General features: G+C 41.3%; 1 protein-coding gene across 2 annotated transcripts in view; it reads left to right on the top strand.

Annotated features, from left to right (window-relative positions):
* opcml (opioid binding protein/cell adhesion molecule-like) overlaps positions 1-14,625 on the top strand; it is a 409,365-nt gene that overhangs the window by 337,198 nt on the left and 57,542 nt on the right. For both annotated transcript variants that reach the window (XM_079565687.1, XM_079565686.1), the window contains one exon: positions 4,305-4,430. In XM_079565687.1, the coding sequence (XP_079421813.1) occupies positions 4,305-4,430 (126 nt within the window). The remainder of the gene's footprint in view (positions 1-4,304; positions 4,431-14,625) is intronic.

A 14,625-nucleotide genomic window follows, 5' to 3' on the forward strand; every position in this document is an offset into this window, starting at 1 on the left:
GCAGTTTTTTGGAATTAAAAGGGAGGAAAAAACAAAGTCTAAGTGTGTACATCTAATGCTGCGGACATTATTCCGGAAAGTGAGCAATAGTTTTGAGGTCGATTAAGCACTGCCAAGTGGAGACTGGAGACGCCCAAGCCTATGCTGTCATTGCATCCCTGAGCAAGGCACATCACAGAAATAGTCCAATTCAAATATATATATATGATGTTTGCCTTGTTCACTAGACCACCCTGACTGAATATAAACATAAGGTGTTTTCTTAAAGTATAGTTCATTTTGTGTAATTGCTTTTGCCTTAGTTTTTTTTTTAAATTTTTAGTTTAACAACAAAACAAACCGTGGAAATTACTTAATCTTTCCGGAGAAGAAAAACTAAGCTCTTCTAAGTGGTTTGTTTAAGTAATTGTGTTTGCTTTCTTTTGTTTCCAATCTTGCTTTCATAGCTCTGGCAGAGTCTTAAGTTATCTTCCAAGTAATGGATTTGATATGCAGGGTCAGTCAACACACACTGGATAGTCAACGTCTTCTCTCACTGTTCCGGGTTTAGATGGATAGATCTTTATTGTCCCATACAGGAAATTTGTTCCCACAGACGATCATGTTGAGTTGGCATTCTACACGCTCTCTGTACCCTCTGATGTCGGGAAAAACTGCCTATGAAGACGTGACGCACTGGAGTAAACTAGACTTATTTATTTGATAAGAATTCTATTGCTATGGCAGAACAGACCAGAGAAACATGGTTTTGTTATATATGAGGGGTTCCTGATGGCATTTATAGCTGGCAGGCTTCACACAGCGGTCTAAATGAAGCCGCAGAGCTGGACTGGACTGCCCGTACTAATTGAATAGGACCAGGCAAAGGTTAATGCGATGCAGACAGATGGCTCCAACTTTGGTCCTGGGGCACAGACCTCCTTAAAGACCTCCATTACCCTGCACGGGGTTTTCTTATTGTACTGTAGACATTTGTCAAGTCAATGGAGTGCTCTCTTCCGTCAAGGTCAGACACTGATATTAGCCTGGTTTATGGGCTGTCCTAAAGTTTAACACTAATTATCGGGAGGATCATTTATTCACAGAAAAAAACGGTGCAGTAAATGTCATTGGCCAGATTCTCTTGGGGCGATTGATTGTTAAAATCTACGGGCCAAGAAAAAACCCTATAAAATAGGCTGCATTCTGGCCTGTCCTCCTCCCGAACTTTTCTGGCTGCAACCCCCTGAATCGGGACACCCCTCTGTAAGATGTAATTAGCAATTATAATAATTTAAGGTGCAAAACCTTTCAAAGCTGGTTTAAGTATGTTAATTTGGATACTGTATTTTGTATTTAGAAGTTGCTGTAAAATAACATTTAAGGGACGAAATGGAAGATGACATTTTTTTACTCGGAGCTGCCACCTCAGGTCTTATTGCAGTCTCGATGTTAAAGGAATAGGCCACTGTTTTTGCATACTGAGATATGTTCTTACCTTAGCTTAGACGAGTTGATGCGTAGCTGTCTGGTTTTTATGCATGCGCTCAGTCACGTAAATAGAGAACAGATGGTATTAGCATATAGGCTCTCCTCCTCTCCTCCATGTGGCCAAACAAAGGTGAAGTTAGAAGTGACCAAGCTCTTCCACGTAGTAATAGTAGCAGTAGTAGTAGTAGTAATATCTTAGGAGCACTTCGACGTCCGCGCAGTAATGTCGAAGTGCTCTTAAGATATCACTACGCCTTGCAATATAGTTCCCCTTTTGATCCGTTTAGAAAATCGACATGTTTGATTTTGTGTGACTATACTATGGTCGCGTCTAACATCAACTCCGTTTGGCCCCATATAGAGGAGAGGAGGAGAGGCTACATGCTAACACCGTCTGTGCTCTATTTACATGACTGAGGGCAAAGACCAGTCAGGTACACATCAACTCGTCTACGCTAAGGTAAGAGCAAGGCCGCGATACACTACAGGCTATGTAAAATAACCAACTAGCAAAGCAATCACTCAACCATTGACTGAGCGAACATTCACTGAAGTTGCAAACGACTTACTCTGAAAATGTGCTGCAGGCTAAAGGCAACGCTGCCTTGATAGCGCTTACATTTATTTAGCATTGGATTTTATTTTTCATTACATCTTTCTTTTCGAGTACAGTAAAAAGAAAACCAACGTTTTTTTTCCTTTTTATACCGAGAGCATTTGCTGAAAAGCTGCTTCAATATTTACTCTAGTCTTTGACCTGCGCCGGTCTGACTCCAGTTTACATCATTTAGTTGCGCTCAAAGTTGTTTCTTGTGTTTTCTCGGGGTCTGTGATGGAGTTTCAGCTGGGGGGGTGGACCGCTGCCTCCTCACTCGCACCACCCGGACCGTGGACCGCTGACTGTTTCTTGACTGCATTCAAACCTCCAAGTGCACGTTCGCTATGCTCAATTATCGGTTTGTGTGAAAGAAATGGCATCGTGCGCTTTTATAAATACCGCTTGTTGGCAAATAAAGATGAGAAAATCCGCCTCTACTTAAAGCTCTTCTTTATGTTTTAAACGGCTATACCCAAATGTTTTAATGATGGGGTTGTGCATGATGCCAAACCCGTGTCATCAGCGAAGCAGAGTTCACTTTTCATCACAGATCAACAGCCTGTGTCCTGCTGCTGCAGCGTCTGCCCCTCCCTCCCGCTCCGTGTCTGTAAAACCCCCTCATTATCGCCTTATGTTTTGGCAAATCTCACTCATAAATTGCTTTGCATTGTCCTTTTATGGTGGACTGGAGGCGTGCAGAGGACGTGTCGTGATGAGGGGTCACGTGGGCAGGGAATCAGCGAAGAGAAGGTCATGTGTGTACGGAGGGTGTTATGAATCCATTTTCTTTTCTCCGTACGAAGTTTGTATTGTGTTTGCATGCACTCTCATTGTAAGAATCTCACGTTTTGTAAATGAGACCCCTGGTTATTGTCAGAAGTGGACATTGCCTTGGTGGAGGTATAGCGGCGCACTAATAATGAAAATATCAGCCAGGGCGCCTTCACTTCCAGCGTATACCCTCCTTCAGGCCCAGTTAATTGGCAGCCTCTCCACAGTTAACTCCAGTCACGACACATGTAGAGGTCCACGGAGACCAATGAAATCTGGCTCTAAATCAGCCTGATGCTTGTCTAATGAGCTCTGTGATGGAGTAGCTCAATCATGTAGAACACCACGACAGGCCCATGGATTGTCACATTTGTCACTCCATTTCATGCTAATTGAGCCACCGAATCAGTTGTTTTAACCTCCTCATGCTCCGCTCACTTGGATTAGCAGGCTCTTGCTTCACATAACCACAATTATTAAGAGTTTCCATTGTGTTTCTCCCCAAAAGAAGAACTGTAGTTTCACAATATCCAATAAAGGGTAGCAGACGTAGGGAAGGAGAGAGTTCAGCTTGGTGAATGAAATGCTCTTCAGTTATTTAGACCCACATCAAGGTTGAGCAGACCCTGATGGTGGTGATGTTCCATTGAAACAACCAGCATAGATAGATAGATAGATAGATAGATAGATAGATAGATAGATAGATAGATAGATAGATAGATAGATAGATAGATAGATAGATAGATAGATAGATAGATAGATAAATGCAGTATTTGTGAGGTATTTGGGATGGCAGTTGTTAGAGGATTTAACCTAGGATCAATCTGATCATTGCTCAGATTGGGGTAAACTATCCTGGTTTCTTTGAGCAAGACACTTCACCTACCATCTGCATGTTTGGTGGGTGAAGTGAGAGATTTGCAGCCAGAGTATTTTCAAGCAAAGTATATTCTGGTGTCAAGGCAAAAATAAATATCTAAAACCAGGCCAATAAAATAAATATAGTGTTGTTTTTGTTCCTTCATCTTAAGCACACAAGCCTGAAAGATTGATCAAAATTGAAGAAAAATCAAAATGTCCACAGTCAAAAATGTAGGTAATGATGGATTCTGCGAACGTTGAAAAATACAGTCTCCACTGTGGTTTATATTATTAATGACACCTAACCTTGAAGTTGAGACCTCTTCAAACATTTCTTCTGAAAATTAGTACAGATTTTTGTATTCGTTTCACAGATGAGGGATCGGTATTCTCTCTAGTGGTTTTGCTGGTTTTAAGAAAACACTGTTCTGCTCTTTTCTTTTATCTTGATGCAGTTTTCCAAAATCCCCCTAAATCACCGCTGAAGGGAGAACTGCAAGTTTGTTCGGTCTCAGAAACATTTCGAAATGTTGAACACAATAGTAGTTAATGTTACTGCAAAACCCACACTTTAAAATGTCTCCCTTTTTCTATTTTTCTCCAGTGCCAGCTCGGATCACAAACATTTCCAAGGACATCACGGTGAATGAGGGCAGCAGCGTCAGCCTCATGTGTCTGGCTATTGGCCGACCGGAAGCCAACATCATCTGGAAGCACCACTCGCCCAGAGGTAGGACCAAGATCTCCATAAAAAATGTCTACCCTTTAAAGAGCTTTGGGTCTTGTTTCACAAAATGGAAATGGTTGTTTAAAATTGTGAGAGCAGACAAGAATTTGCTGTAAAAATGCAGACTTACAGTCGCTAATGGTCCTTTCCACATGCTACAACTCCGTCGGTTAAAAATGACTTTCCCCCAACAGCATCATGCATTATTCAACTGCAGTTGAAAAGAGTTTAAGCCAGGAGACTAATTTGGCAAGTTTGTGGACCTAGTCCATAGCAAACCATCATGATCATAAAATGTGTGTACCTTCTGTTAGGAGATTTAAAAAAAAGTTGTTGTTGAAAATTTCAACTGCTCTTTTTAAAATCTCCTATTAGACCATTTATTTGTTGTTATCCACATGAACTTGACATTAGGCTCTTTCACCACAGGGAGATTTTGTCATTGCATTTGACAGTGCCTCTAAATATTTATGTGAATGGCACAAACCAGCCACTAATTCTAATCACCCTCTTTTGTCTTCGATGTCAGGTTTACCTGTTTGCTTTGGGCTTTATAAACAGAATCAGAAAAGCTAGTGGAATTTTCCACGGTGAAAGTAGCGATCCTGTCTGCCTGCTTTGTTGTTTTGCTACTTGTGTAGTGGCAGGTTGGTACAATAGCACTGTTGGTGGTGTGAACACAAGGGGAGACAGGGGCCTCTCAGGACTGAAGACGGGCTGGAGGGTCACAGAGACAGTCTCTATGTGTGTTATGACCATTATTAGGTATGATACAGCTTCAGTGAGCAATGATGTGTAGATTAATGTGCTCGAGTTTCAACAACTGACCAGTGATCATGAGGCGTTCCCAACATGCCGTGGTTAGTATCAAAAGTAGTCCCAGAAAAGACTGGAGCAGTGGTTGAACAAATGTTAAAGCTGGGTCATTGTCAGAATGTGTACTCTTGCAATCTGCAAAAACCGAACTGCCAAGAACAGACTGATTTGTTTTTCCTTCAACAATTGAAATATAAAGTTGATAAATAAATAATTCTAATAGCTGTCAAACTATTTTAATGTTTTTAACAATACGCCATCTCGGGGCCTGCATCAAGATGCATGTTTTTTGCTCCATCTCTTTCATATTTTCTCCCAAAAAATAAATAAATAATTTGTATTGCAGGGTATTGTAGAGGCAAAAACAAATCAATCAATCTATGATTTGTTGGCAGTTCTTTTGACAAGTGTCTGAGGAGTTCAAGAGTTTTTTTTTATTTTATTTTTTTCTACAGAGCGTAGGTTGTTTATTGAAGGTTTAAAAACGTTCTGATGAATGTGTCAAATACAGATAACTGTTTTGGAGTCAACAAAACACCTTTGCGATGTGCCATGGTGATGTGCAGATACTGTATGTCAGGTGAGCTCGCAACTTTTCAGGGTGTCAATTGGTTAATAGGCATTCAGAACCTCCAACTTGTGCACCTGAAGATGCAAACAACTGGCAAAGTGATATGAATATTATATACTGTATATATATATATATATATATATATATATATATATATTGTCCTGTTTACAACTCTGATAACCCATTTTGAGATCTGTAGTTTCGTTGTCAATAGCTTTGGAGCCGCTGCAGCATCTAACCTGGATTGTTCCGCATTTTGACTTCAATGAACATGACAAATTCTGAACGGGATCGTAAAGTGAAGAAAACATAATAATTCAGTTTTACTCTTTTTATGGTTTCCAACTCCAAACCTCCAAACACTCATTATTCCCGTATGCGATATTACCTCAGCACTCACGGCTCTTTCTAAATTGCACTCTGGTAGGTTGGGTACCGCTGACTGCTTCGCTTTGCCCGTGGATGCATCTTCATTTGCACATCAGACAAGTTCCTCTCAGGCTTTGTAGAATGAGTTTGTTGGCGGTTTTCTGTATGATTTTGCTCTCCTGCTGTCAGAGGTAATTTCACATAATGAATATGTCAAGCCGAGCCGCTACAGCTGTGTAAAGCGCGTCCTCCCACACAACATACTACACCTCCGGATTAGCTGTTCCAGTCGCCCTCCCCGGATGCTTATTAGAAGTGATGGAAGACTTCAGACAGTAGACATAGGCCATTTCCTTCCAGTTAGTTTAAATATTAAGCCAGTGGAAACTTCTGGCGAGCTTCCACAGTTTGCATAGCGAGGTGGTGCTTTTTTTTACGGCGCAATGACTATTTCTGTGGCATTGCTATGACATTGTTGTACCGCTCATCCGTGGGAGGCGGAGGGAATACCCTGAAAAATGTTTGCTTGTTTGGCCATTTAGCAATTGTCTGCTACATTTGGCCTCTCAAAAACCTTTTTTATCCAGCGTTTCGGGCAGCTGGGAGGACGGATATTTCCCACAAGGACATTTTGAGTTTCCACCTCAGAGCCTTCAAGTAAAATACGCTTCAACATGACAAATGCTAGCACTAAAGACTGATGGAATTAAGTAGCATGCAAATGTGACCCATCACGAGAACGGGGGACACAACTGGGTTTTGGGGCATTTTGAGCGGGGCATATCATGTGAAAGTGTCGTCTCCAAAGTTTCCAACAATGTGTAACACATGGAAATCTGATCATATTTGGAGAAGATGTGGCAAGTTGAATATAGGAACTGGAAAAATGTCAAAGATCCCATTTAGAAAAGCCACACCGCTGTAAAGCTCCCCCTGTCGTGTCATGTATGTGGGGTTTCAGTCTTCAGGCCTTGAGTTCACTCACTCAAACGCACATAAACTGATCCACAATAGGCGTTTGTTCGCATTTGTTCGCTAAAAGATGTGTCAACAAGGCAAACTAAAGCAGCGGTGCCTCCTCCCCTAACAACACAAGAAAACAGGAGACGAGTGTATTCTGACGTGGAAACTGGCGGATGTTTTGTTGACAGAGCGAGACATCAGAGATCATCTCAAAAGCAAAATCCACAGTAATAAAAAGATACAAAACTTACTGTTTGGTGCTTTTGTGGGAAGGTTTTTTTAACGCTGAAGCTGAGGCCAAAGTGCTGTCGTGACTGGGGAGCAAAGCAGCGTCTCTGTCCCGCTGTCGCTGCTTTGCTATCAAGGCTCTTCATGAGGAAGCGGCGCCGCATAATCCGTGATTAATAAATACACTTCCAAACATGTTCGTTGTAACGTCCATCCAACACAACGCAGTGTTTACCCAGTATAGGGCAGACACACCGTGCTGTATTTGTGTGACTCGAGCACAGTCTCCTGTTCTTATCACTGATTGGCTGCTCTTCGGCCGCTGTTTATCAAGTCCCTCCAAACTTGCGCGGAGTAAACACGACCAGCGTGGCATTCAGCTCAGGCTTGTTCCCCATTTGGCCTCGTCAATGAGATTAAAAAAAACGTCAACAAAAGAGTTAATATGAACTGAAACAAACGTCTGTGCCTTGAGATGAGGCACACTGCACACAGAATGGAGCCTGACAAGCTGCAATGACAGCATATGCTCCAGAACATGTAAACACAGACATTAGCCTGTAAGAATCACCTAAGTAACAGCATTAACAGAGCTTCAGAGACATCCGCCTCTAAGAGTTCAGCTAAAACAGTCTGCCAGTTGTTGTTAACTGTATTACATTACTACAGTAGAGCCCCCAAATCTGATATGTAAATAAGACAATGCTGCCTGAGTAAAAAATGCCTAAATGACTTGGAGGCAAAAACAAGAGTGCCAGCACCTATTTTGGGACAATTAAAGCACTGAGGGGAACGCAACATGAAATCAAAGGGAAGATATGGGATTATTTGTTTCCCTGGACCAACTAAACCATTTCGTTGTGCAATTGCATTATGACAAATAAAGTTATTTACCTTCATAGGGCTTCCTGAGGGACATTTCTTTATTTACCTTCCACATACCTTTTTGACAACAAACCCTTCTGACCACCAGTCTCTAGACACAGAAAGAACCATTTACATGCCAGATTCATTTATACTGTTATGAATACAATAATACATTCTGGGAAAAGAAAATGGGAATAGAAAATGACACTATGCAAAATACAGCACAAAATCCCCACGTTTGTTCACTTGTGTAAAGAAATAGGCCACAGTTTACTTTAGGACTTGAATTGGAGTCAATGACTGGTTTTCATTCTCAATAATGGTGGGTTATAACACTCATGATTAAATAAAAACAACTTAATGTATTGCACAGCCCTAAATGACAACCTATGGGAAATTGTGACCCAAGTATATACTTTGGGGAACAAAGGGGCCAAGCACAGATGCCAATTTAAGTTGTGGTTGGCTAATTAGAGTTGCAGCACATAAGGTCAACTCTAGCCTCCTATAGATTATAATATAGATGTTTTTTGTTGCATTTATGCACACTGGATTTGCAATGGTTGGGGCGTTTTGTAATACCCTGTTTATGTGATTAAGTGGCTTGTGGTAGAACAATGATTTTGCAGCTATAAAAATGGATGAGTGACGGCAAATAAACATAAACACTAAACCAGACACCAGTGATGCATGCATTTCGCTTGAATGATTCACCAGTCAGTGATTTGTGAGAAATCTCAAAGAGGCAATGAGACGAGCGTTCAAGAAAGTAGATGAGAAATTGTGCAAACCCAAGATGTTGTGTGTTGTGCTTGATTTTTTTTTTCTTTTTTCTTCTTCTTGAGTGTGTTTTAAAACAACTAGTAAATAGTTTGACTCTACCTGGTTATGATTCCCCCCAGTGGAGGTTAAGTGGGGCCGCCTCTGCTTGGAGCTGTGCCCATCCTTCACCGGGATGTGTGCATGTGTGCCCCCCTCTTTCTTTCCCTCTCCCCCCCCACTGCGCATTCATCCCAGTCTGAGTCATCCCTGCCTTTCTAGTCCCCGGGATCAGATGTAGCCTCCAACGCGGCGCGGATGCTTACCAGGCCAGCTGTTCCACACACTCTCTAATATTTACTCCCAGTATCATCATCCCCCAATGCTGTTTGCTCTGTAATCACATTCCAAAACGGACAACTTTAATAGCCAATGTAAAAAAAAAAAAAGAAAAAGCCAGACAACCCCAGATGGTGCCTTTATGCCAAGTCTATTACCAACGCACCTTCCAGACACAACCTCCAAGTGCTTGTTTTTTTTATCTTCCTCTTAACATAATATGGCACATGCATACAGCTAACATTAGTCTGTGGCTTTTTACCCGATAATGACATGGTGAATATTAAACAGAAAAACAGAGCCCCAAGCAAGCGTTCTCATTCAGAAACCTATGCCAGGGAGCCATCAATGCCGCATTCACTCTCTTCAACTGAGTCTGATAAAAGTCAAATTGTATCCTGTCCTTTATCTGCTGAGGTTCAAGAAGAAAGTGCAACAGCAATAAAACTTCTGGAACATATTGTGTGATGCATTTAGTTCCCGCATGTTACTAACTTGTCAATCACTGATCCAACCCCTTTTGGATGACAAAGAGCTTACACAAAACCAACTTGCAAATAACCCATGTCTACAGTCAGACTCTGATTCTATATAAAGTCCGCGTCTTGTCTCAAAGCTCGGATGAGAAGTGTCGATTGACGAGATCACAAATCTGGAAAAAAAACAACGACAATAATTACTATATCAACTTATCGTTCAGTAAATGACAGACCATTTTGGCCTCAATATTTGTTGTCAGTACATTTATTTCCATTTTTTACTCTCATTTTTCTCATGTATTACCGAGTTGTGTCTCACGTTCATTGTGGAGTTCTTTTCTAACAGAATTTAACTGTCGTTTTTAAGCTTTAGTGTTATTTTCAGTGGCATTATAAATTGAAAGGGCTTCATGACTCTATGTCGCTCCATCTCTGCTGTTACGATTATACCAATCCATTATTCAACCTGTCATATTCTAATGTTCCACCTGTTTTTTTCAGGCTGTTAACTGTCAAGAATCAAACCGAACTCACCAAGGTAACAAACACTGCAGGAAAAATCATAGGACTCCCCACACCAAACCTCAAAGATCTAAATAAACGCGCCATTGGATACTTTTATGAGCTACAGAACGCCTAGATGCGGGAAGGCTTGTTTTAAAAGAAGCCTGATCCCATCAGCCATGGAATTTCTTAACAACCCCTTTGAGTGTACTCCATACTGTTTGTTCTCTGTTCTGTCTGTCCTTTGTCAAACATGCACTGTGTACGTGAAAAAGAATGTCCCCCCGGGGACAATAAAGTCTAAAGTCAAATAGATAGACAGAGGTAAATAAGGTCTTTAACATATTGTTTATCGTGATAGTTTCCTGCCTCAATATATCGAGCTTCAGATTTTGTCATCATATAGCCTAACCTACTTATGCTCATGGGGAAAGTTTAGAAACAAGACAAATAAAGCTCTCAACACTAAACTGCTGAAACTTCTGATGAATGAGCAGGTGAAACAGCAGTATATCGCACATTGTTTACCACCTTAACGAAATTTCACAGAAATTATTAGAGAAACTTCGGAGCGTCTGTAAAAGTGCTATGACCCCAAACCAGTGTTATTGAACTCTTAATGATGAATCAGATGAGAGGGAATTTAGACGTATCATCATGTGCTGCAGAGATTGAAATGCATCTTTTCATCCACATACAGGCATTGCAGAATATTTTTGTATATCCTGCAATGTTCCTGCGCAACAGTAGCATACGCAGAAGTACTTCCAGCAGTGGTAAATGAAAGGATGCAGCCACACTTGAGAGGTAATATCCCTGCATCCGAAGCCTGGGAGTGGACCGCTGCGTGCGTGCGTGTGCGCGTGCGTGTGCGTTGTTGTCGGCAGAGGAGATAATGGCTTATCTTACTTGAAATTTCTCTGAGCAGCTCTAATGAAAAGAAAGAGAGTCTATGTGGAGAGACGTTTTGGGCAGTGGGAGAAAATATGTCTGGCAGTCACAATCTTCAATGTATTTTTTTTTTTTTTTTACTTCAAGCAGAATGGCATTTCCCTGACTAGCTGCTCACCGGCTTCTTTTCATGTTTGTCGCTTGAGATAAGGGACTGTGTTGGCTCGGAGGATGTGATGGCTACTACAGTTCGGGTCTTTGGTAAAGTGGAGCAGCTGCGTTATGGCCTTAAGGTATAATAAGGGATGATATGAGGAAAAATTTACAAATTCCTTACTTAACAAACTCAACACAGTACTGTATGTTCCAAATGTTGTAGGGAATGTTTTCTTTCATCACACTGTGTTGAAACAGTGCGGCATTACACTGAACTTTAGGCTGTGTTCGCAAAAAGTGAAAATGGAATTTTGCAACATATCCCTTTTTCTGATGTGGATATTGTGTTACCTAATGTTGCGTTTGCAATCATTATTCAATATGTTGTGGGCTCTGCAATAGATAAACACTTTTTTGCTCGCCTGGCCAGCCAGAATACACGCTTTTTCTGTTCTTTACAAACACATCTGGGATCGGGGGTGATTTCTTCGAATTTCCGATGGGCATGATTGGCAAGCGCATTAACCAATCAAAGATAAGAAAAGATAAGATAGCCTTTATTGATCTCACAAATTGGATATGACGCAGACGGCGGCATGCGGCCGATTTTACAAACAAGGATGTTAGTAGTTTTACAATGGCATCATCCAGAACAGCGGAGACAAATGTGAACGATCTATGTCGAACAAAATTGAAGGATACAAGGAGCCATTAGCAACTGTTCTGATTTCAACACGTATGCGCAACGGCTTTTGAAACAGGACAAAAGAAAACAATGAAGTACATTTTAACCCTACTTGTGGTTAATTTGGTTCCTGTCGTCACAACGTGGTCTGTGATTGGATCGATATAACACTTTTACAACTTTTGATTGGCTGTTCCGGATGGTCCTGCTTTTGAACAGATACAAAAAAGCAGGAGTGGATGGCTGGCCAGGCAACTTTTATGTAATAACCCATAACCCCGCTGTCATATTTTCTTGAAAAATAATAATAATCTGTCTGTTGTCTTGTAAAGTAATTGTACGATAAACTTCTCATACTGTGTAGCCCTCGCCTGGTTTTACCCTACCCTCGTACTCATTGCGTTTCGTACAAGGGTCTGGTGGGAGGGGTGAACTCCTTTGAAACGATTGGATCTGATTTTCGCTAGCGTTTGGTCGTGACATATGTAATGCGCCTGAGTGAGTGAAGCCGTGATCATAACTCTATCATAACTCTATCATAAATCTTGGGGGCATTCCTTGCGCATTCCAAGGCTTCAATTTTAATTTCTGGATATTGGATATGTGAGCCGAGCCAGAACAATTTGAAGAGCTTCCATTACTTTCTTATCCGCCGCCATTGCCAAACTAAAACCAGCAAATGCGGCGCAAATGCTTGACGTCACCTGCAACACCCGCCTCCCCCGCTCGCTGAATGGTAGGTTGTAATTCAACCAATGTAATGTGGCCACTGAGATCAGACCCAGACGTAGATGGGGGAAAATTATAATTGACCTTAGTTTACGGATGGCTAAGGCCAGGCTAGTGGTAGCCCTATAGTTGAGGATGATCATTAGAAACAGCCCTTAGCACTGGGGTTTAGATCGTGTGATATTGGAGGGACAGCAATCTGCCATGTTGTCGGATGCCTGCCGTGCCATATCGTTTTACATTTTCACACTCACTGATGTCAGGAACATGAACAACACGTGTGGCAGCACAAGCACCAACACAATGCTCCACCTTGTTACATGAGCAAGTGGCAAGCGACAGCAAATGGACTGATGCACAAAATATACTATATCACCATCCATTAAGGTCGGACTTCAAAGGTCGCTTGATCTTTTCGTCAGTGTTAGATGAAAGGTTTAGAGATAGTATGCTTATTTATTTATTCCATTGGACCCATTATTTAGAGCCTTTGACTTTAGAGCAACATCTCTTTGGTGATGAGCAGGTGACGTCCCGCTCCCCGTAGAAGAAGACACATGCTTTTTAAGGCACTTTACACCACAAAGTTTTATTTTGCCCTAAATTATTTCCCCACTGTCAATGTTTGCATACAGCCCTGCCTCTCCTCTGTGCTCTGTCTGTATATGTGGCCCGTCAGTTTAAAGCTCACCTTTGTTTTGTCCCCGGCAAGATTCAATTCCCATTTGAGCTCAGTGGGGACGACATAAATTATTCAGTAGTGTGTCTATGCACGCGAACTCTTTGGCTGCGGGCCACTAAAAGGATTACAAGATATATGGTGGGGGAAAACGTTTATTCACTGGACAATGCACTATGGATTTCTCCAAGCCATTAAGACTCATTAAAGTAGATAGGTGGCAAATGTACACTGTGTTTCAGAGTGGTTTATGTCTCTCCGATGGCCACCAATTGAAGGATGAATGAATGTTGCAGTTTGCTCATGGAGGCTGGTGTTTAAACAAGCCCACTTTTATTTTCTCACCAAATATAGGAACTGTGGAGGAAAAATAAATGAAGGAAACTGGTAAAGAGGAGGTACATTTAATAATAATCATGCAGTGGCGATTTTTAAATGTAAAATACTGTCGTTATCGTTCACATAAATTCCCATTTGGACGCTGCAGTGTGTAAGATGTACTTGTTGTGGCTTCAGCAGCGGGTGTTGATCTGCCGCTCTTCTCACTACTTTTTCCATATATTCATATCAGTCTATGGGGAAATCTATGCCAGTTTCTCCTAGAATAGCAGATTTTTATGGTAATGCTCGATTTAGAAAATACCATTTCAAACTCTTCATCATGAGACTCTGATATAGATTTATTTGAATTGCAAAATAGAAAATATGTTTTTTTGCATGTAGTGATTTGCATAGTGTTAATTACATAGGGCTTCTGTGTCCTACTTGACACACACAGTACTGTGACTGGAGGAAGCTCTCTTATGGTGGTATGTGCCCATGTGGGAAATTAAATGGCTACTCTCTGGTTTATGGACGACTGCTAGCCCTTGTGCAGACTTTAATTCAGTAACTGTTTGGATTTAGCTTAACTAAAGGAATTTCAACAAAATGGGAAACCAGTTCGACTATACACTCAGACATCTGACATTAAACATGACGGTATTTTTACAAACCTCTTAACCCCTGCCTTCATCAAGCGCATTTTCTCTGTGATGTTAGTATCAGCTTTACCCAAATCTAAATGGCAACCACTTATAGGCCAGTGTAATGCCTCATTTGAAAGCTAAGACCTAGAAAAGTCATCTAAATGGTTCTTTTTCCTCAAATTTTGGCCACATTTT

The sequence above is a fragment of the Gobius niger genome, assembly GCF_951799975.1.
Source record: "Gobius niger genome assembly, chromosome: 11".
NCBI classification, from domain to species: Eukaryota; Metazoa; Chordata; class Actinopteri; order Gobiiformes; family Gobiidae; genus Gobius; species Gobius niger.